General features: G+C 50.0%; 1 protein-coding gene across 1 annotated transcript in view; it reads right to left on the reverse strand.

Annotated features, from left to right (window-relative positions):
* Nucleotides 1-1,727: 1,727 nt before the first annotated feature.
* LOC140385855 (cadherin-7-like) overlaps nucleotides 1,728-21,960 on the reverse strand; it is a 141,601-nt gene continuing 121,368 nt past the window's right edge. Inside the window, exons 11-12 of the mRNA XM_072468448.1 lie at nucleotides 14,876-15,127; nucleotides 1,728-3,626 (exon numbers count right to left, since the gene is read on the reverse strand). Coding sequence (XP_072324549.1) covers nucleotides 3,133-3,626; nucleotides 14,876-15,127 — 746 coding nt within the window. The 3' untranslated portion in view covers nucleotides 1,728-3,132. The remainder of the gene's footprint in view (nucleotides 3,627-14,875; nucleotides 15,128-21,960) is intronic.

Genomic DNA, 21,960 nt, shown 5'->3' on the forward strand with positions numbered 1-21,960 from the left:
TGTGACCTGCTGTGTACAATTTGCCTGCTTCCTACACAGCAACAAGCAGAGACCTTGTGGCGCACTGGGTAACATCCCCACCTTTGAGCCCGAAGTTCTGAGTTCAAGTCCCACCCCAGGACCTAAAAGCCATGGAAGGTACGTTCATAACACAGCCAAACAGGTGGAGTGTGTCAACCTGCAAATCCTTCCACCGCACCAATGGCTGGTGGTAAGAGTGAGAGGGATTCCTGGTCAGCCATACTTGACGTGAAGTGGCCACCCTCGAGTTATAAGCCCCTGGCAACGGACCTGTTCCGGGAATTTCCACTCTGGGAATGATGAAAGTCTGCCTTAGTGAACCATTCAGTGTGCAAAGAGAATTAGAATTGGAAATCCCACAAACAGGAATGCAATAATGACCAATATTCACCCTTCTGGAGAATCAGTTGAGGGGTATATACTTGGCCAGGACAGCAGAAAGCGAAGGCATCCCAACTTTTCTTCGAAGAAGTGCCAGAGGATCTTTGACATCTCCCTGGGGGCTGGTGTAGTACCACATCAGAAGGACAAACAACTCCATCAGTGCAGCATTCCCTCAGTACTACACTGGGAGTGGCAGCCTGGATTATTTGGAGTACTGTGTACAGTTCTGGTCGCCTCATTTTAGGAAGGATGTGGAAGCTTTGGAAAAGGTGCAAAGGAGATTTACCAGGATGTTGCCTGGAATGGAGAATAGTTCTTACGAGGAAAGGTTGAGGGTGCTAGGCCTTTTCTCATTAGAACGGAGAAGGATGAGGGGCGACTTGATAGAGGTTTATAAGATGATCAGGGGAATAGAATCATCATAGAATCATAGAATTTACAGTGCAGAAGGAGGCCATTCGGCCCATCGAGTCTGCACCGGCTCTTAGAAAGAGCACCCTACCCAAGGTCAATACCTCCACCCTATCCCCATAACCCAGTAACCCCACCCAACATTAAGGGCAATTTTGGACACTAAGGGCAATTTATCATGGCCAATCCACCTAACCTGCACATCTTTGGACTGTGGGAGCAAACCGGAGCACCCGGAGGAAACCCACGCACACACGGGGAGGATGTGCAGACTCCGCACAGACAGTGACCCAAGCCGGAATCGAACCTGGGACCCTGGAGCTGTGAAGCAATTGTGCTATCCACAATGCTACCGTGCTGCCCGTAATAGTTAGAGTAGACAGTCAGAGACTTTTCCCCCGGGTGGAACAAACCATTACAAGGGGACATAAATTTAAGGTGAATGTTGGAAGATATAGGGGGGATGTCAGAGGTAGGTTCTTTACCCAGAGAGTAGTGGGGGCATGGAATGCACTGCCTGTGGAAGTAGTTGAGTCGGAAACATTAGGGACCTTCAAGCAGCTATTGGATAGGTACATGGATTACGGTAAAATGATATAGTGTAGATTTATTTGGTCTTAAGGGCAGGACGGTAGCATTGTGGATAGCACAATTGCTTCACAGCTCCAGGGTCCCAGGTTCGATTCCGGCTTGGGTCACTGTCTGTGCGGAGTCTGCACGTTCTCCCCGAGTCTGCGTGGGTTTCCTCCGGGTGCTCCGGTTTCCTCCCACAGCCCAAAGATGTGCAGGTTAGGTGGATTGGCCATGATAAATTGCCCTTAGTGTCCAAAATTGCCCTTAGTGTTGGGTGGAGGTGTTGACTTTGGGTAGTGTGCTCTTTCCAGGAGCCGGTGCAGACTCGATGGGCCGAATGGCCTCCTTCTGCACTGTAAATTCAATGATAATCTATGATTGATCTAGGACAAAGGTTCGGCACAACATCGTGGGCCGAAGGGTCTGTTCTGTGCTGTATTTCTCTATGTTCAATGTTCTATATGTGCTCAAGTGCCTCGAGTGGAACTTAAACAACAAACTTCGAGGTACAGGGGCAAGAATATTACCACTCAGTCAAGCCTGACCCCTTAACTGTGTAGGTCACAAACAGAACACCTTTGCATAGTGATGTGAGGCAGATCTTATTTGAACTTTTGAATTCACATTCATCAGTCCCAGGGTCACACTTGTCAGCGTGATAAATATTTCCCTTCGTTCTTTCGCACCAGAATCTGTGTCACGGTGGCACCGGAACACAGTGATTAGCACTGTTGCTTCACAGCTCCAGGGTCCCAGGTTCGATTCCCAGCTTGAGTCATTCTCTGTGCGGAGTCTGCACGTTCTCCCTGTGTCTGCGTGAGTTTCCTCCCACAGTCCAAAGATGTGCGGGTTAGGTGGATTGGCCATGCTAAATTCCCTTAGTGTCCAAAATTGCCCTTAGTGTCTAAAAAGGTTAGGTGGGGTTACTGGGTTACGGGGATAGGGTGGAGGTGTGGGCTTGGATGGGGTGCTCTTTGCAAGGGCCGGTGCAGACTCGATGGGCCGAATGGCCTCATTCTGCACTGTAAATTCCATGATTCTATGATTCTGGATGGTCGAATTCGAATGAAGTGGGGTGACAACGCAATCGTTTCATCAAGACATTCCCACTAAAAGCTCCTGTAGTGGTCAGCACTGCTGTCTCACAGTGCCAGAGACCTGGGTTCAATTCCAGTGACAGTCTGTGCGGAGTCTGCACGTTCTCCCCGTGTCTGCGTGGGTTTCCTCCGGGTGCTCCGGTTTCCTCCCACAGTCTAAAGATGTGCAGGTTAGGTGAATTGGCCATGGTAAATTGCCCCTTGGTGTCCAGAAGGTGGTACAGGGATAGGGTGGGGGAGTGGGCCCAGGTAGAGTGCTCCTTCGGAGGGTGGGTCCAGACTTGATGCACCAAATGGACTCCTTCTGTACTGTCGGGATTCTGTCAGTCTATGGTCACTCAGATTGCTCTTGAGAGGTTTCTCACTATCTGCTAAATATATGCTTAAAAATTGTCAGTGGGAAACATCCGACTCCAGTTAACCTCCTGATATTGAGGTTCCAGTGACTGAGGGTCATTGCTGGATGTGCGAGTTCGAAACCCAGGTGTGCCGCAGGTGATTTTCTGGTCTTTAAAAGAAATGGTCAGTAAATCACATGTGGCAGGGAGCTGAACTTCCAACGTTCACTGGCAGGGGGATGAGACCCAACGTCAGGAGTACAAAGTCTATAGAGAGTCTGAAGCTGTGAAAATGTCCTTCTCTCGCCTCATGTACCTGGGCGACTTCCACAATACCCGTACAGGTCCGCCAACTTTCTGAAGCGTGGTCCCCAGTCGCTCAGGTATTCGTAACACTCGTCCGACCCGGAGGTAAAGGAAGCCGAGGAGCTCAAGGACCCCGTGACTGAGCCGGTCCCCTCAAACACATACGTCTGCAGGGAATCAAATGGGGGAGCAGAGGGATCGGTGTCAGCTTCATTCAGCCGCTCCTTGACAAACTCCCGAAAAGCGGCCGCATCTGGCATCATCTGGAGCGACTGCCTGTACAGGGACGGAATTTCGGACTTCACGTCTTTTCGCGCCTTGGGCCTGCGCCCGACGCGAGAGCTTCTCAAGGTGGCCATGTTGAAGGCTTCCGTGTCCTCCTCGCCTCCCCCTTCATCGTTGTACCTGACTATGTTTTCCCGGATTTCGTCACCTTCATGAGCAAACCGAGGATCTTTCCTGTGCTGCCTGAGAGCGAGGAGAAGCAGGATGAGCGCTGAGGAGGAAACAACGGAGAACATGTTCAGGGTGGCCTGTTGCAGTTTGATGATACATGGCCACTAAACAATCACAGAAAACGTACAAAATAGGAGCAGGTCTAGGCTATTTGGCCCTTCGAGCCTGCTCCACGATTCAACATGATCACGGTTAATCCTCTCTGTCAACCCCATACTCCAGCGCCTTCCCCATACACCTTGACACCTTTAAAGTCTAGAAATGTATTTATTTCCTTCTTGGCCTCCACACCCTTCTGCAGTTGAGACTTCCACAGGTTCGCCCCCCCCCCCCCTCCCCCCTCTGAGTGAAGCAGTTTCTCCTCATCTCAATCCTGAATGTTCTAACCCATATCCTGAAACTGTGACCCCAGGTTCGAGACCCTCCAGCCAAAGGAAACCGCATCCTTGCATTCAGTCTGACCAGCACCATCAGAAGTTTATACATTCCATGCAATCCCCCCTCATTCTTCTAAATCCCAGTGAATACAGGCCTAGTCGGCCTAATTACCTCCTCACGATGATCCTGTGATCCCAGGAATCCGTCAGGTGAACCTTTGTGCACTCCCTCTATGGCAAGTATATCTTTTCTTAGATAAGGAGACCAAAACTACACGCAACACTCCGGGTGTAACCCCACTAAGGCCCCGTGCAGCTGCAGTAAGATATCTTGGCTCCTGCACTCAAATCCTCTTGCAATGAAGGCCAGCATATCATTTGCCTTCCTGACTGTCATGTTAATCACCCTGGGGTAACACGGACTGCAACTGGGTGCAGTTGTACTTGAAAGTAGACTCCAAACTGTGATGTCAGTTCAATACGCTTTATTGAACTTGTTAAGCAGTGCACACAGTTCGCTGTGGGTTTGACACTCTACTAATCTAAGCGTGCTTACTATAACTAACTAGACCAGACTAGCTCTGAGCCATGTGTAGAAGGTGCTAACTGATATATACACCCTGACTGTCACTACAGTTGTCACCAGTGGAAAGAGGCAGAGTGTTGATGCCTCGTGTGTTTTATAATGGGAGACCACCTTCTAGTATTCTGCCTGGTGATTGGTTGTGTTCTGGCCTGTGTGTTGATTGGCTGTACTGGGTGTCTGCCACTGCCTTTCTATTGTATCTCATTATGGGCATGAGTGCATATCATGACACTGACTGCTTGCCGTACCTGCATGTTTGCTTTCAGTGACTGGTGTACAAGTCCCTTTGTTTGTCAGCATTCCGCAATGTCACCATTTAATTAATACTCTGGCATTCTGTTTTTCCATCCGAATTGAATACCTTCATGTTTGTCCAGGTTATATTGCATCCGCCATGTGTTTGCCCGCTCACTCAACTTGTCTAAGTCACCTTGAAGCTTCTTAACATCACCCTTACCATTGATGAACTACATATTCATCCAAACACAATGTACTGTGACTATTGGTGATTTGAAATAGAAGTCTGATCCTTTTTTTGCAACGCATGTCTTAACTTTAAGTTAAGATTTTTTTTAAGAGGACTCCTGGAAGCATAATAATTACCAAACTCATTCTCTTCTGGCCTTTCACATCTGTCAGGCTCCAATCAATCAATTTTTAATGAAAGAGAATGATCCTCTAAAGTACTGTGATGAAATTACCATGATAAATTGCCCTTAGTCTGGGTCGCCGTCAGTCTGGAGTTTGCACATTCTCCCCGTGTTTGCATGGGTTTCGCCCCCACAACCCAAAAGATGTGCAAGCTAGGTGGATTGGCCATGCTAAATTGCCCCTTAATTGGAAAAACATTAATTGGGTACTCTAAATTTTTTTTTTAAAAAGAGGGGTTATTGGCTAATTGGGTTACGGGGATAGGGTGGACGTGAGGGCTTAAGTGGGTCGGTGCAGACTCGATGGACCGAATGGTCTCCTTCTGCACTGTATGTTCTATGAAACTATGAATCTATGAAATTGTTACATATTATATTTTATATACGGTGCAGCAATGATATTAAAACCTCAGGTTAAAGTATGTGTTTGTTGCAGTAATATTATTAAAGATTTCTGATTAAGATACCCAGACTGTGTCTGCTAAAGCTGTAATTAAAGTGTAGTAAAAGAGTGAGCTGATCATTCATTCCAATCAATTACTTGGTTACAGATAAAGGGCGAATGGGATATTGTTATCATTGCTGGAAATTCCCTGGAGAGTAGGTAATTTATGAGGGGTTGTATTTAGTCCTAGCTAAGCAGGGCATTGTGATGATATGCATAAAGCAAGTTTGTACATAATGTTATGCATGTCCTCTAGGTGGCAGTGTAGCATAGCATAGAACATACATTGCAGAAGGAGGCCATTCGGCCCTTCGAATCTGCACCGACCCACTTAAGCCCTCACTTCCACCCTATCCCCATAACCCAATAATCACTCCTGACCTTTTTGGACACTAAGGGCAATTTAGCATGGCCAATCCACCTAACCTGCACGTCTTTGGACTGTGGGGGGGAACCGGAGCACCCAGAGGAAACCCATGCAGATAAGGGGAGAACGTGCAGACTCCGCACAGTCCGCACATTCCCAGCAGGGAATCGAACTTGGGACTCTGCCGCTGTGAAGCCACAGTGCTAGCCATTTGTGCTACCGTGCTGCCCACTAATGTTATGCATGTCCTCTAGGTGGCATTGTAAACCCACCACGTTACCCTGTAGTCGGCGAGTTGGGAGTAGGTCATGCTGGAAGACATACGTATTTTGCAGTAGCTCCACAATAGTTGATTAGTGTTAGTAGTTTATTATTTTAATTATCCTAGTTATCACACAATTGTTCCATAATAAATTATTTAAACTAGATGTTCTGTGGTTCTTCATTCACTTTGACCGTTCTACAGAACATGACAGTCATGAGGTATCTTAGTGGGATGCAGATGATTTGATTAATGGGAGGAGCCAGGTCACTCCGTAGTTTTGCAGTTTTTGCCAAATGCTGTTAGGTTGAGCAGAAGTGTACTAGATCTGCCCTTTAAAGGAACTCTCTCCAAAAATCTCTACATAGCTAAGCAAGTAAATCTGTTGTTATTAACTTTAGTTACAAGTGTCATTTGAACTTTATTGGATTGCTTAATTGGAGTCAATACCAGGTAAGTTCAAGTTTTTCCTTTTGTTTAAGAATTGTTTAACTGAAAATTGTAAGGCTATTTCTTTGATATTAATGTGGTTAATTCTGTGCTTAAAGTTTGTTTCAACATAAAAGATATCTATTAGTCAGAGTCATCACTCCTGGGGTCAAGTATCCTTTCCTCACAGAATTACAAATTAAAAACATTGTTTAGGGTTTTCAACCAGCCTCCTAACAAATGTTGTGGTCGGTCCAGTACCCTAACTGTAAAATGAAGAGTCTGGTTGGATAGCACCAAATCAAGAGGCATGCTTCTATGAGTGCCTACTATGGCACGGTGGCACAGTGGTTAGCACAGCTGGCTCACAGTGCCAGGGACTCAGGTTCAATTCCAGCCTTGGATGATTGCGTGTGTGGAGTGTGCACTGTCTCCCGTGGGTTTCCTCCGAGTGCTCTGGTTTCCTCCCACAGTCTAAGGATGTGTAGGTTAGGTGGATTGGCCTCCTAAATTGCCCCTTAGTGTCCTGGTCCACCCACGTCGACGCTACCACCAAGAAAGCACAACAGCGCCTATACTTCCTCAGGAAACTAAGGAAATTTGGCATGTCCACCTTTTACAGATGCACCATAGAAAACATCCTATCCGGCTGCATCACAGCCTGGTATGGCAACTGCTCGGCCCAGGACCGCAAGAAACTTCAGAGAGTCGTGAACACCGCCCAGTCCATCACACGAACCTGCCTCCCAGCCATTGATTCCATTTACACCTCCCGCTGCCTGGGGAAAGCGGGCTGCATAATCAAAGACCCCTCCCACCCGGCTTACTCACTCTTCCAACTTCTTTCATCGGGCAGGAGATGCAGAAGTCTGAGAACACGCATGAACAGACTCAAAAACAGCTTCTTCCCCGCTGTTACCAGACTCCTAAATGACCCTGTTATGGACTGACCTCATTAACACTACACCCTGTATGCTTCATCTGTTCCCGGTGCTTATGTAGTTACATTGTATACCTTGTGTTGCCCTATTATGTATTTTCTTTTATTCCCTTTTCTTCCCATGTACTTAATGATCTGTTTGAGCTGCGCGCAGAAAAATACTTTTCACTGTACCTCGGTACACGTGACAATAAACAAATCCAATCCAATCCAATGATGTGCAGGTTAGGATACTGGGATAGGGCGGGTTGGGTGGACAGGGGGCCTGGGTGGAGTACTGTTTCGGGAAGGGTCGGTGCAAACTCAGGCCCAATGTCCTCCTTCTGCACTGTAAGGGTTCTAGGGGCAGCACGGTAGCATTGTGGATAGCACAATTGCTTCACAGCTCCAGGGTCCCAGGTTCGATTCCGGCTTGGGTCACTGTCTGTGCGGAGTCTGCACATCATCCCCGTGTGTGCGTGGGTTTCCTCCGGGTGCTCTGGTTTCCTCCCACAGTCCAAAGATGTGCGGGTTAGGTGGATTGGTCATGATAAATTGTCCTTAGTGTCCAAAATTGCCCTTAGTGTTGGGTGGGGTTACTGGGTTATGGGGATAGGGTGGAGGTGCTGAACTTGGGTAGGGTGCTCTTTCCAAGAGCCGGTGCAGACTCGATGGGCCGAATGGCCTCCTTAGGCACTGTAAATTCTATGATGATAATGCTTTTGACAGAAACAGGGGTTAGATTTCAGTTGCAATTGTTTGAGCTGACTTTTGACGCAGTGAATTTCACATCGGTGAAAGAACCCTCATCTGATTTTCAATTCATTCAGCCAGTCGCTCAGCCAAATGAAGCTGAAAATTGTCCTCATTGTATTTAAAGTTTCCACATGGTTTATAAAACCATTTTACCGGCTTCTGTGCCTGATAATCCCCCACGTATCATTATCCCTCATGGCGAGATGAATTACTAATGACCTTCCGCAGCATAAACCAAGTGGGCAGACCCACCAGAGGAGCTTGGTTGAGTACATTGCACCAGGGGGGTGGTGGGGTGGGGGGAGCAGTTTCTACTTTTACTCTTGGGCGGCCTTTAAAAATGGCGTTCTGAACTTTAAAAAAAGCAAGTGTCTGGCCTGGTGGATGCTGAGTAAACCCGCCCTGCCTGCTTCCCCCCCCCTGCGATCCAGCCCTTGCCATTGTTTTTTCAATGCTGCGAGTCGTACGACGGATAAAGCCACCATTGGGGCCGACGATTTTGCAGCCGCTTTTCCCGCCCGCTGTGACACTCTGCAAAGAAACGGGGAAATTCCGCCCATCGCAACTGAGCTTTCCAAGAAGATTGGGCAATTGAGACCCTCTGTGCACAGCTTACTGAAAAACGTTTGTGCGTGGTCTCTGAAGACAATTGCTTCGGAAATGGGCGATATTGGGCTCGATTTAACAGAAAAATTTCTAAGTGTTATTTTGGGCACGTTTGGTGGGTTGTTTCTTGGCGGTAGCGTTGGCGAGATCACGGCCCGTATTCAATGACACTTAGTACCAAAACTGATCCCCCACGTGCTTCTCGCCATTACTGGCTGTCTCGCCGTCGGATTCACCAGAGTCACGCCTCAGCTGCTCGCCACAGGGGGGAAGCAGGATATGGGAGGAGGAAAGGAGATTGAAGAGGGGGATTGGGGAGGGAGACTGGGATTAGGGAGTGGCGTTGCGCTGATGATCACAGCCTCCTCCTATGGGAATCTGGTGAGGATGAGGTCTTGGTTCTCCGGGCTTGTCGGACCCTTACCGCTGCTTGTCCTCCATCTCCTCCTACGGTTCTTTCTGGCCCCATCCTCCAGCCGTTCCTAGTCCGACTCCTCCTCCGTCAAGGCCGCATGTCTCTCTCCCTCCTCCTCAAGCATGTCAACCCGCTGCTGTGCCAGGCTGTGGAAGGCACAGCAGACCACCACAAAGCAGAAGATCCTCCGGAAGTGTACTGCAGGGCTCCACGAGAGCAGTGCAGGCATTGGAACCGCATTTTCAACAGTCCGATGCACCACTCAATGACAGCATGGATGGCAAGATGTGCCTCGTTATATTGAGTCTCTGCCTTGGTCTCTGGCCTTCACAGTGGCGTTAACAGCCAGGACCTTAGCAGGTACCCCTTGTCTCCTATAAGCCAACCCATCATCGTGGGGTGGTCATTGAATACACTGTGGATCTCCGATTGCCCCAGGATGTAGCTGTAATACATGCTCCTTGGGTAGCAGGCACACACGTACATGGTACAGAGGCAGTGGTCGAACACCATCTGACGATTCGGGAAGCGGAACCCTTCCTGTTAATAAAGGGCGTGCTCCTTGATGCCTCTTGTGCACAAAGCAACACGCATGCCATTGATTACCTCCTGGATGTTCGGCATCCCGGCGATGATGGTGAATCCTGCAGACCGGGCATCTTTGTGAGCCTGTTCCAGCCCAAAGGTGATGTTGTTCGATGCCCGGACATACACGGCACCCATGGCTTCCCGGATGCACCTGTGGACTGTAGATTGTGAATGACCCAGTTGAGGGCCGTGGTACCTTCATGGCCACCGGGTGCGGGTGCTTTTCTCCTCCACGGGGTGCCGGGTCTGTGGGGACGTGGCACAGACCTGGCACCTCGCAGTCTGCTACTGCACATGCTGTCCGTCAACTCATCGAAAGTCCAACAATGCCTGTACACCTTAGGCTGTCCCCTGCCTCTGCCCCTGGATTTGTCCTCGGTCTGATGGGTGGCCGGGTCTTCAGGGTGTGCAGCAGCCACCTGCACATGGGTTGCTGCCTCCAGCCTCTGTCATTGTTGCGGCCTTCTCTCACCCCTAGGCTGCCACCAGCAGCGCAAGGGCAGCTCCGGGACCAACACCACCATCCATGTTGGTAGCTGTATGGAATTGGAGAATCAGTTAGGGCTTCCATCCCGGGAACCTCAAAATCCACCAGGACTCCCCCACCCTTACGTATCTGGCCTTCTCTCCGAGTGCCATCTATTGAGCCAGTTGTGCTGGCAAACCTCCCTCTGCACACTCATTCACGGCCACATCATGAGCCCATAGATCCCAGGCCATGAATATTAGGGAGGCCATGTGCAGCTACACTCCAATATCCTGAAGCCCTGCTCTTTAGTGTTTGGTTGTTGACAGTTGTCTCTCTGACGCTGACCTTCCTAGAGTTCCAACACATTGTTCAGGCTTCAAAGTTTGATTGAAATGCAATGCATTAATCATCCTCTGAGATGTGGCACATGTGCCCTCGAGGAGGCACGTGAGAGTTGAGGAGTGTGAAGTGCTCTCACGGCTTACAAGGCTAATTCCCCATTTGAAATAGTCTTCAGCTGTGAAGCTAAAGGCTGCTCACAGTCAAAGGGAGTGAAATCGACTTTGAGGATAGGAGGTGCAGCCGGGCTCTGTCCTGAGAGAGTTTGGTAGGGCAGACAGACACAGCTGTGGTTGCCTTTGTTATGGGTGTCCACAATAATTAAAGCTGCCTTGAAGGCCTCACAGACGCAAAGTCCCTCACCGCCCCCCCCACCCCCCCTCCCGGCCCAGGGGTGACTCACAACTTGGAACGCTTTCGCGGCTTGACCAAGCGAACTCCCGTGAAGATGCGCCACCTCACCCCCCACCCCCCCCTCACCCCCATTCCCCATCTGAGCACTGGGGTTGCAGATCCAATGTCCTTGAGCTGCGTGCCAGAAAATGGAAATGGCTACTCATCTCCTCACGTCCCCTCAGCTGCCATTGCGCCAGCTTCACGTTTTTGAAAAGGAGTATTAAAAGATGCCCGCATGATTTCCCAATGGGGGGGTCACATAATTCCCGGGAGGCCACCGCATTCGACTTCAATCTTGTTAATGAGGCTGAAATGAATGTAAACGAGGATTAATTATGTTGCCGCCATATTTGGGCGAGATGGGTACTGAGGCCGGGTGAGTTGCAAACTGGCTTGCGCCCGGCAAGAATCTCAATTTTGGCCTTTCCCACGATTTACCCCGGGCGCCCACGCCCATGCCGCGCACAGCGTGGTGGTTAAACCGCGCCCCACTTCCTTGTGCAACCTTCACAACTGCAGTGTTATCAGCAGATCACGTGTAACGTCATCACTCGGAAATTTTAAATCGAGAAATAGGCAGAAAAACGGCATTGGCAATCAACAAACTCTGTGCAATTATAAGAAGACAGGAGTTCGCATGAACCGCTAGACTTCCCTTGCCCAGATTCTTCAAGCTGTCGAATGAATTTAAGATCTCCCTGCTGAGATGCGATATTGATTTTAGATTTGCTTCTGCATTTATGGTTGCAGATTCCTCAAAGTGTAACTTCTTCAGCAGATCTGTAATTGCACTCACAACTGCAATGAACCCCAACCCCCGTTTCACGTTTTTGAAAAGGAATATTAAAAGATGCCCGCGTGATTTCCCAATTCGGGGGTCACGTAATTCCCGGGATTAATAATTACAGCAAGTCAAACGAGGTAAGACTGTGTACCTTGCCGAATATCACGATTTTGGTCATTGTGGTTTGTGCAAACGAAACACTTTGGCCCTGAGTTGCCATCCAGTTTCTCTGATCTTTTCCAGTTCGCCCAAAATCAACACAACTGACCCAAAGGATGAGACAGATGTACACGTGGTTATCGTGCAGAGCAACTCCATGATCTTTTGCACTGATTTTAGAAACATTTCACGAGAAACAGTCCCCCGCCCTCAAAACAGACCCCCTCACCCCCCCCCCCCCCCCATCCCCAAATGAATTAATCGACCCTGTTGGGAGTTTCGGTGAATTGTGTTTGCTTGCTGATCTTTGAGGCGACTCCGAAAAATTATATTGATTCATTTGGCTGGAGGGACACCAAGAGGCAACTTTTAAGAGCTTTCAAACGCGATTTGTAAAACCAATTTACCAAGAAACCGAGCACTGTACTTCCTCGTGCATGTTTTTTAAAAGTCATTTTTAATCATTTAAAATCGGATTGCTCTCAGGTGTGGATTGAATTTGTGGGTAAAAATCATTGAGTGGGATTCTCCCTTGGTGGACAGCGAAATCCCGAAACCCGTTTGGGCGGAGAATAGATTCCGCCGCTAACATCGCGGCAGGCGCCGATTTTAACGCCAAATGGCTATTCTCTGTCACCTCGACAGCGGCGTCAATGTGTTCTGGAATGCACGTACAGTAGACACTATTTGCATATCATTAGTGGGCCCGACCCGGTATTCTCCGGGTCCTCCGCGATGCTCCACCCCCGTAGGGCTGAGTTCCTGAGGGCGCGGTTCACTTGTGCTTTTAGAAATAGTGAAACCGGCGTCACGGCTGCTGAGGGAGAGAGAGGCGGTATGGAAGGTGTCCAACATTGCTGACAGTTGTGCCGCTGGCTGGGGGGCTTCTGTCAGGGTCGGGGGGGGGGGGGGCGGGAGTAGCGGAGCATGGCCTGTAGGCTGCGGGGTCGGGGTGGACAGGCACGGAATACCATTGCCTCAGCCGACAAGGCAGCCATGCATGCCGCTGACAGCTCACTGTGAACTTAGAGCCACGGGTCATATAGGTCCCCCCCCCGAGGCACTCCACCTGGGTGCCCTCTGGCCCCAGCTGACCCATCAGCTGTATGGGCGCGCTCCAGCACAACCAGTGCCATCTTGTTGGCTGGGATGAGTGTGTGTGTGGGGAATGTAACGTGTATGTGCGGCTGCAGCTTGTCAGCCTCCCGAGTGTCAATCACGGACCCGTCGAATCATGAACCGTTTTTAATTGGAATCGATTGTGTTCCACGTGGCGCCGGTTCTAGCCCCTCCACAGTTGCTGAATCAGTCCAGGTGAAGCACCAGTTTTGCCGTTGTGAAAGTCCACGGTATCTGCGTCGGCGTCAACACTTAGTCTCAGAAACGGAGAATCATGCCCATTATCTTTTCTGTTTTTCTCCCCCCTGCATTCTTAAGAACTTAAGGACGTGAGAACTGGAAAGGGAATTAGACAGGGTGACCCATCAAGCCTGATCCGCCATTCAGCCTGTACTCCACTTTCCCACTGGCCCAAATTCTCCGTCCATTCATTGGTGGTGGGAATCTCTGGTCCTGCAGGCAGTGCACCCCCACCCGTGGGTTTCCTGCTGGCGTGGGGTGGCTTCAATGGGAAACCCCATTGACAAGCGAAGGGAGTAGAGAATCCTGCCATCAGCGCAAGTGTCATGTGAGAGTACCTTTAAGAAATGGGTGTTTATAAATGGGTGTGTATATAAATATCTGTAGTGAGAGCACCTTTAAGAAATGGGTGTTTATTACTGCAGTGACGTCAGAGAATGGGTGGAGCTGGGCCTTCTGTCAGCTTTTTACTTTTGTTTTAGGCTGTTTGCTGCAGGGTGTGTTTTAGTTTCGTTTTCAGAGCTGGATAGCTGCAGTCACAGCCAGAAAGTGTATGAATCTCGCTCTGTAATTTAAAGACTGTAAATCGATCCTGGTGATTTAAAACTAATAACAGTAGTGACTTTAACCTGATGTGCTTCTGGTAAAAGGTGTTTTAAGTCTTATGGATGTTAAAAGGACAGCTTAAAGGATACTTAGTGTTGTCTTCTTTGGGGGTTGTATTTGAATTGATGGTTGCTAAGATGTTCACTGCATGTTGCAAAAAGGTTAACTTGAGTTCATAGAATAAACATTGTTTTGCTTTAAAAAATACTTTTCCATTTCTGCTGTACCACACCAGTAAAGTAGGCCCTTGTGCTCCCCATACCACAATCTATTAAAACGTGTGGGTCAGGTGAACTCCACGATACACTTTGGGGTTCTCTAAACCCTGGCCCATAACAAAAGTCACGGCCGATTTCTCCGCATTCGCCAGCAGCAGTAGCGGGGCAGACCTGCAATGGATAGTCCCAGCCCCTGTATTCCTTGAGAAACCAAAAACCTACCCCCAACTCACTCTTCAATATATTTAATGATGGAGCACCCATAACCCTTCTGCTCTTGAGAATTCTAAAATGTCACAACATTTTGAACGCAGGGCCTTCTCCTTATCTTAGTCCCAAGTGATCACATCTTACCCAGAGATGGTGCCGCCATGTTGTAGATTCCCCAGCCAGCGGAAGCAACCTCTCAGAGTCCACTCTGTCAAGGTCCTTCAGAATCTGCGAGAGGTACAACTCAAGCAATGGTGCAAAGGAAATCGAGATTCCAGCCATCGGCCCCGCCCGGCCTTCAACTCGTCAGCCGAGCTGGAGGCCCAATAGGCACTGTGAGGTTACTCACCCAATAACATCAGGACGCAGACCAGTACGGCAATGAGAGCTCCAGTACTGAGCCCAGCAGGCAGAAGGAAGGCGTCAACGTTGCATAATTGGCCAATGCCATTGTTATTGCACCTACACACTCGGATAGTGAGGGTGCAGGTACTGCCGAGCGATGGGGTCCCGTTGTCCATTATCAGAATGGGCAGGAAGTGAATGGCCTGTTCTCCTCGGCTAAAACCAGCTCTCCGAGTTAGAATCGCCGCAGTGTTATCTGAAAGATAATGATAAATAAGAAAAAGCAACAGTTTGGTTGCAAAGTGCAGGGACAAAGACATAAAGATCCTGCCAAAATATCACACTCGTTTTCCAGGTGCACTGGTGCCTGCTTCACCTTGCCAAGTTGTTGATAGAGATGTTACTGTCAGCTTTCGTGCTCCTGATTTGGAGAGGAGGGCATAACAGAAATGTGCGATCTGCTGATTGATACATAGTGACTCAAACAACACCAAATAAACATGGCAGAGGTGGTGGTGTAGTGGCATTGTCACTGGACTAGTGAACCAGAATAATGTTCTGGGGGCCCACATGTGACTACATGTCCATGAAGCCAGCATTTGTTGCCCATCCCAAGATGCCTTTGAACGGAGTCACCATTTAAGAGTCAACCACATTGCTTGTTGGTCTGGACTCACATAGGTCAGGACGGCAGATTTCCATCCCTGAAGGACATGAGTGAACCAGATGGGTTTTTAATGACAATGGTTTCGTAGTCGTCATTAGACTGTTAATTCCAGATTTTTTTTGTTGAATTCAAATGCCACCATGTGCCTTGGTGGGATTTGAACCCGGGACCTCAGAGCATGGCACCTCCCCCCATTGATTCTAATAAAACGCCCCTCGTCGCCACATTCTGGCGCCTGTTCGGGTACACAGAGGGAGGATTCAGAATGTCCAATTCACCTAACAGCACGTCTTCCGGGACTTGTGGTAGGAAACCGGAGGACCCCGAGGAAACCCACGCAGGCACGGGGAGAACGTGCAGACTCCGCACAGACAGTGACCCAAGCCGGGAATCGAACCTGGTACCCTGGCGGTGTTGAGCAACAGTGCTAACCACTGTGCTACCGTGCAGCCCATGAATGCGGCTAATCAACCAACTCAACAGCCTGATCCCACGTTCCCTCCTTATCCTTTGATCTGCTTCGCCCCAGCGCTATATCGAACTGCTTCTTGAAAACACATGTTTTGGCTTCAGCTACTTTCTATGGTAGCGAATTCCACAGGCCAGCCACTCTCTGGCTGAAGAAACTTCTTCTCATCTCTGTATTAAATGGTCTACCCCGTATCCTCAGACTGTGACCCCTGATTCTGGACACCCCCACCATCGGGAACGTCCTTCCTGCATCTGCAATATCTATTTGCATCTACTTAGCTGTTCCTGTGGAACTATCCCGAGCTCCAGTCTGTTCAACAGAGAATATGTTAATACTTTGGCTGCGGGCTTTTATAAGGAACAGGTTTGAAGTTACTGCAGAACTAGTTACACGGCTTCAGCATGAACATTAACTCTGTGACAATAAAGAGAAAATGCTGGAAGCATCTCATCTGGTCAGGCAGCACCTCCAGACTGTAAAATACTCCGGTTGGCTGTGCATACATATCATAGAATCATAGAATTTACAGTGCAGAAGGAGGCCATTCGGCCCATCGAGTCTGCACCGGCTCTTGGAAAGAGCACCCTACCCAAGGTCCACACGTCCACCCTATCCCCATAACCCAGTAACCCCACCCAACACTAAGGGCAATTTTGGACACTATGGGCAATTTAGCATGGCCAATCCACCTAACCTGCACATCTTTGGACATATGTCGAATTAGGATTTGGTTTAATCTCACAAGATTAAAGTTTTTGGTTTTCTTTTTACTTAACCAAATTATTAATCGTTATTCGCTCTCAGGACATTTTTGTGTTTTATATGTCAGTGCACAATTTAGCGTATACTGTTGTTTGCTGAAATTATAAAATGTAGAACTTGAGTATTTTCACGGCCAAATTTGGAAAAAGAAATGTTGAGATAAGAACTGGAACAATGGATGAGGATGTAAAACAGGAACGCTTTACAGACCATAATTAATTAGCACTGACACATTCATGAGAAACAGACAATAACAAGGATGCAAAGGTTTTCTTTAACAATTTGTCGAGAGAGTTCAATTCAAAAAAGAACAAAAGGTTACATCTCAACCCAAGAAAAAATAGCAAGGTGATCATGTTTATGTCTCTGTATCTCTACTGCTTAAAGGCATAGGGCGGGATTTTCCGTCTGTGGGATCCGCCCGCTTCGCCGGCAGCGCACTCACGCCCGCGGATTCCCCGACGGCATGGGGTGGCCATAATGGGAAACCCCATTGGCCGGCTGCCGGGATGTAGGATCCTGCTGCCGGCGGGGGTACGCCGCGCCAGAATACGAGTCCGGCAGGATGGAGAATCCCACCCAAAGGCTCTGCCCTTCCAAGCAGCACCAATGATGGTCAAGTTGCCTCTTTGCTCGTATATTCTCCTGACTCGACACTACTGCGTATTTCAACCGGGATCTTCCGATTCCGGCTTCCATTGAAAGGCTCAGTGCAGCATCCCTCCAGGAACTCTGTCGGAGCAAAAGAGAGTCTGGGGATGGCAGGAAACGGCTGCATTTTACAGCACCAGCTGCCGGAGGGTAAGTTCAAAGATCTAGTTTGAACCTTAATGAATAGAGGCGTGAGTGAATGGGTAGATAAGGTGGGCGAGTAGTTGGGTAGGAAGTGTTGAAGGTGTTGAAGTGGGTAAATGGGTAGGGGGTAGGTTAGTTGGTGGGTGAGGTGGGACGTTGGCGAGGTGGGTTAGTGTGTGGGTCAAACACCTGGATCACCCTCCCAACAGCACTGTGGGTGTACCTACACCCCATGGACTGCAGTGTCCCGAGAAGGCAATTTACTGACACCTTTTCCAGGGCAGTTAGGGATGGGCAATAAACACTGATCTAACCAGTCAAGCCCACATCCCAACGATAAATTTAAATAAAGGTGCCGTGTAAGCCAATCGGTGGGTAGGTGGATGAGATGGGTCGGTGGGTGAGGTCAGTTTTGTAAGGGCCACGAAGAATCCAGCACGAGTTTTAAGGATACAAAATAACGTTTATTTACTATAACAATATATATATATAACAGCAGCAGTAAGTTCCCTTGCTACCTTCTCCTTCCTGCTGGTTCCTGAACTGGCCAGCTTATTTATACTAGGAGTTTCTCCGCCCCCCTCATTGGGGAAGTTCATACTCCCATAGGATTGTGGGATAGTCATTAGTCCCCAGCCAATCGTAAGTAGGCAGGTTATAACATCCCTCCCCCCCCAAAGTCCAAGGAATCCACCGAAGACCCTGGCGAAGGAAGGCGTCGAACTCGTTTGGCCGCAGGCCGGACGCCATTTGCACGCGGCGCTGGATCAGGCGGCGTGTAACGAGACGGAGACCGGCGCTTCCGTGATGAACGGCGCGGTTGTACATCCACGGCCTGTGGACCCGAAGATTCCTCCTCTGATTCATCCTGTGTCTCCATCTCGGAGTCAGAGTCTGCTGCCTCCGTCATGTCAGCGTCTCTATCTCCATTCGGTCCCGTAATGACCTGCGCAGGCATCGAGTGAGGCACCAGTGGAAGATTTTGAGGACTACCTTCCCTTGTCTCTGGCCTTTGCGGCTGTTGAAATGAGCTCCGGGGGCGGGGAATCTTTTGAGGGGATGATCTTCTGGACCGGACGTGGTCTACATGTTTTCGCTGGAGACGACCCTGGGCTTGCACTTGGTAGGATATAGGGCCCGTTTGGCGAAAGATTACACCAGGAACCCATTGGGCACCACCAGCAAAATTCCGCACGAATACTGGGTCACCGGGCGCAAACTGCCGAATCGGCCGATGCCGAGACAATCCCTGTCCCTGCCGTTCTTGTGTGCGGCGTACTTTTGCGCCAATGTCCGGGAAGACCATACTAAGGCGGGTGCGAAGTCTTCGGCCCACTAGGAGTTCTGCAGGAGCTATCCCAGTCACTGTATGGGGGGGGTGGTCCTGTACGTAAACAAAAAGCGAGCCAGTCTCGTGTCCATTGATCCGGAAGACTGCTTCTTTAGGCCTCTTTTGAATGTTTGCACTGCACGCTCTGCCAACCCATTTGAAGCCGGGTGGTAAGGGGCAGTGCGGATATGGCAGATGCTGTTCATCTTTGTAAACCTAGCAAACTCCTCACTCGTGAATGGAGTGCCATTATCCGTGACCAGCACCTCGGGGAGGCCATGCGTACTAAATGATAAACGCATCTTTTCAATTGTTGCGCAGGACGTTGTCTCCTGCATCTTATGCACCTCCAGCCATTTGGACTGGGCGTCAATTAGTAGAAGGAACATGGATCCCTGAAAAGGGCCTGCGAAATCTGCATGTAAGCGTGCCCAAGGCCGCCCTGGCCATTCCCAGTGATGTAGGGGCGCGGCCGGCGGACGCTTCTGATGCTCCTGGCAAATGGAGCAGTTTTGGGCCACCTTCTCAATTCGGTGTCGCGGCCTGGCCACCAGACATAACTCCGGGCCAACATTTTCATCTTGGTCACGCCCAGATGCCCATTGTGCAAGTCTGATAATATCAGCTCCTGGCCTTTTTCCGGGACAATCACACGCGTCCCCCACAAGAGGATGCCACCTTCCACGCTGAACTCTGACAGCTTGGAGGAAAATGCCCGCAACTCGCCTGGGAGCTGTCTATGCTGCCCACCATACAGGACTATGTGCCGAACCTTTGACAAGACTGGCTCCGTCTGGGTCCACTCACGGATCTGTGATGCCGTGACAGGCAAGGTGTCCATAAAATTTAGGGTTGCAACCACCTCACTGGTCGTGGGGGTCGACATGGGGCCGGTCGATAAAGGCAATCGGCTCAGTGCGTCGGCATTTGCTATCTGCGTACCTGGTTTGTGCTCCAGAGAATACTCATATGCAGCAAGCAACAAAGCCCAGCGCTGGATCCGTGCAGAAGCAATGGGCGGTATTGGCTTATCCTCTCTGAAGAGTCCCAGCAGGGGCTTATGATCAGTCACGATAGTGAAATGGCGGCCGTACACATACTGGTGGAAGCGTTTCACCGCGAAAACCACTGCCAGGCCCTCCTGCTCGATCTGCGCGTACTTTTTCTCCGCTGCAGTCAATGTGCGGGAGGCGAAAGCTATCGGTCGCTCGGCCCCGTTCTCCATCTTGTGGGATAGGACAGCCCCAATACCATACGGGGATGCATCACATGTGACGAGCAAAGGCTTTTCCGGATCATAGTCGGTTAGTAACCCAGACGACGACAACTGTTGCTTTACCCGCCGGAAAGCAGTTTCTTGCGGCTGACCCCAAACCCAGGTGTGATTTTTCTTTAGCAGCAGGTGCAAGGGGGCCAGCGTAGTTGCCAGATTGGGGAGGAACTTCCCGTAATAGTTTACGAGACCGAGAAAAGAACAAAGATGCGAAGTGTCAGTCGGGGTGGGGGCATGTTGAATTGCACGCACCTTCTCTGCGACGGGGTGCAGACCCTCGCGGTCCACCCGATAACCTAGGTAGACTACTTCTTTTGCCTGAAATACGCACTTTGTGTGACGTAGACGGACTCCAGCCTCCGAAAGGCGTCTAAGGACAGCCTCCAGATTTTCCAAATGCTCTTGCTCCGACGTCCCTGTAATCAACACGTCATCTAGGTAGACAGCCACACGTGGTAAACCTCTCAAAATGCCCTCCATAACACGTTGAAAAATTGCGCAGGCAGAGGATACTCCAAAGGGCAACCATGTATATTCATACAGGCCCCGGTGTGTGTTAATTGTTACATATGGTCGGGAGGCAGGGTCCAGCTCCAACTGCAGGTAGGTGTGACTCATATCTAATTTTGTGAATGAGAGTCCACCTGCAAGTTTCGCGTAGAGATCCTCTATGCGAGGCATTGGGTATCGGCCGAGTCGGGAAACTGTATTCACTGTAAGTTTATAGTCACCACACAAGCGAACTGTGGCATCTGGCTTCATTACTGGTACAATTGGTGCTGCCCAGTCAGCAAAACGGACGGGCCTGATAATACCCAAACTCTCCAAACGAGTGAGCTCCCCTTCTACCTTCTCGAGCAAAGGGTAAGGCACTGGGCGCGCCCAGAAAAGCGCGGCGTGGCTCCTGGTTCAACTTGGATACGGGCTACGGCCCCTTTTATTTTCCCCAAACCAGGCTGGAATACCTCTGGGTATCGTCCTAGCACCTCAGTCAACCCTCCAGAAACTGTTTGGAGGATGTGCTGCCATTGCAACCGCAAATGGCGCAACCAGTCCCGACCCAACAGGCTGGGCCCATGGCCACGCACTACGATAAGTGGGAAACGCCCCTCCTGGTGTCCATAGACAACAGGGGTCATTGTAGTTCCTGCAATGTCCAGTGGTTCCCCCGTGTAGGTGGCCAACCTGGCCTGTGAGTCAGTTAATGTAAGGGTCTGTATACCCTGCTTGATGCGGTCGAATGTCATCTGGGCGATCACGGAGACCGCTGCGGCAGTATCCAACTCCACCTCCAGCGGGTGGCCATTGACCCGTACTGTCACCTTAATGGGGGCCACACGGGGAGCTGCCACACAATGCAACTGCAGGCAGTCGTCCTCCGTCTCCACGTCCTCAGGAGTGGTCGCCACAGGTTCATCCACATGGAAGGTACGGCCTCTGGGCTGGTCCCAGTTACGGCCCCTGGGCTTGTCCCAGTTTCGGTCGGAACGACGGCGCCTCTGGCGTCCCCAGGACTGCCGTCCGCGACGGGGTCGGCGCCTACAAGTTTGACACGGACATGGCTCCTCATCCATTGGCTCTGGAGAAGGCTCCCTTCGGGGAGGAATGTCCGATGGCCACTGGCGTCGGTCCGGTCCTTGCCTCGCCCAAGGTACCGCAGGAGTGCGGGGGGACGTTTTTGGGCGGAAAGGGTTGCGCCCCAAGGCATGCACTTCCATTCCCTGTAGCTCCTGTACTCCTCGCTCTGCGCTCTCTCGGGACAAGACTATTTGTATTGCCTGTTGAAAAGT

This window comes from Scyliorhinus torazame, chromosome 11 (assembly GCF_047496885.1).
Source record: "Scyliorhinus torazame isolate Kashiwa2021f chromosome 11, sScyTor2.1, whole genome shotgun sequence".
In the NCBI taxonomy this organism is placed as follows: Eukaryota; Metazoa; Chordata; class Chondrichthyes; order Carcharhiniformes; family Scyliorhinidae; genus Scyliorhinus; species Scyliorhinus torazame.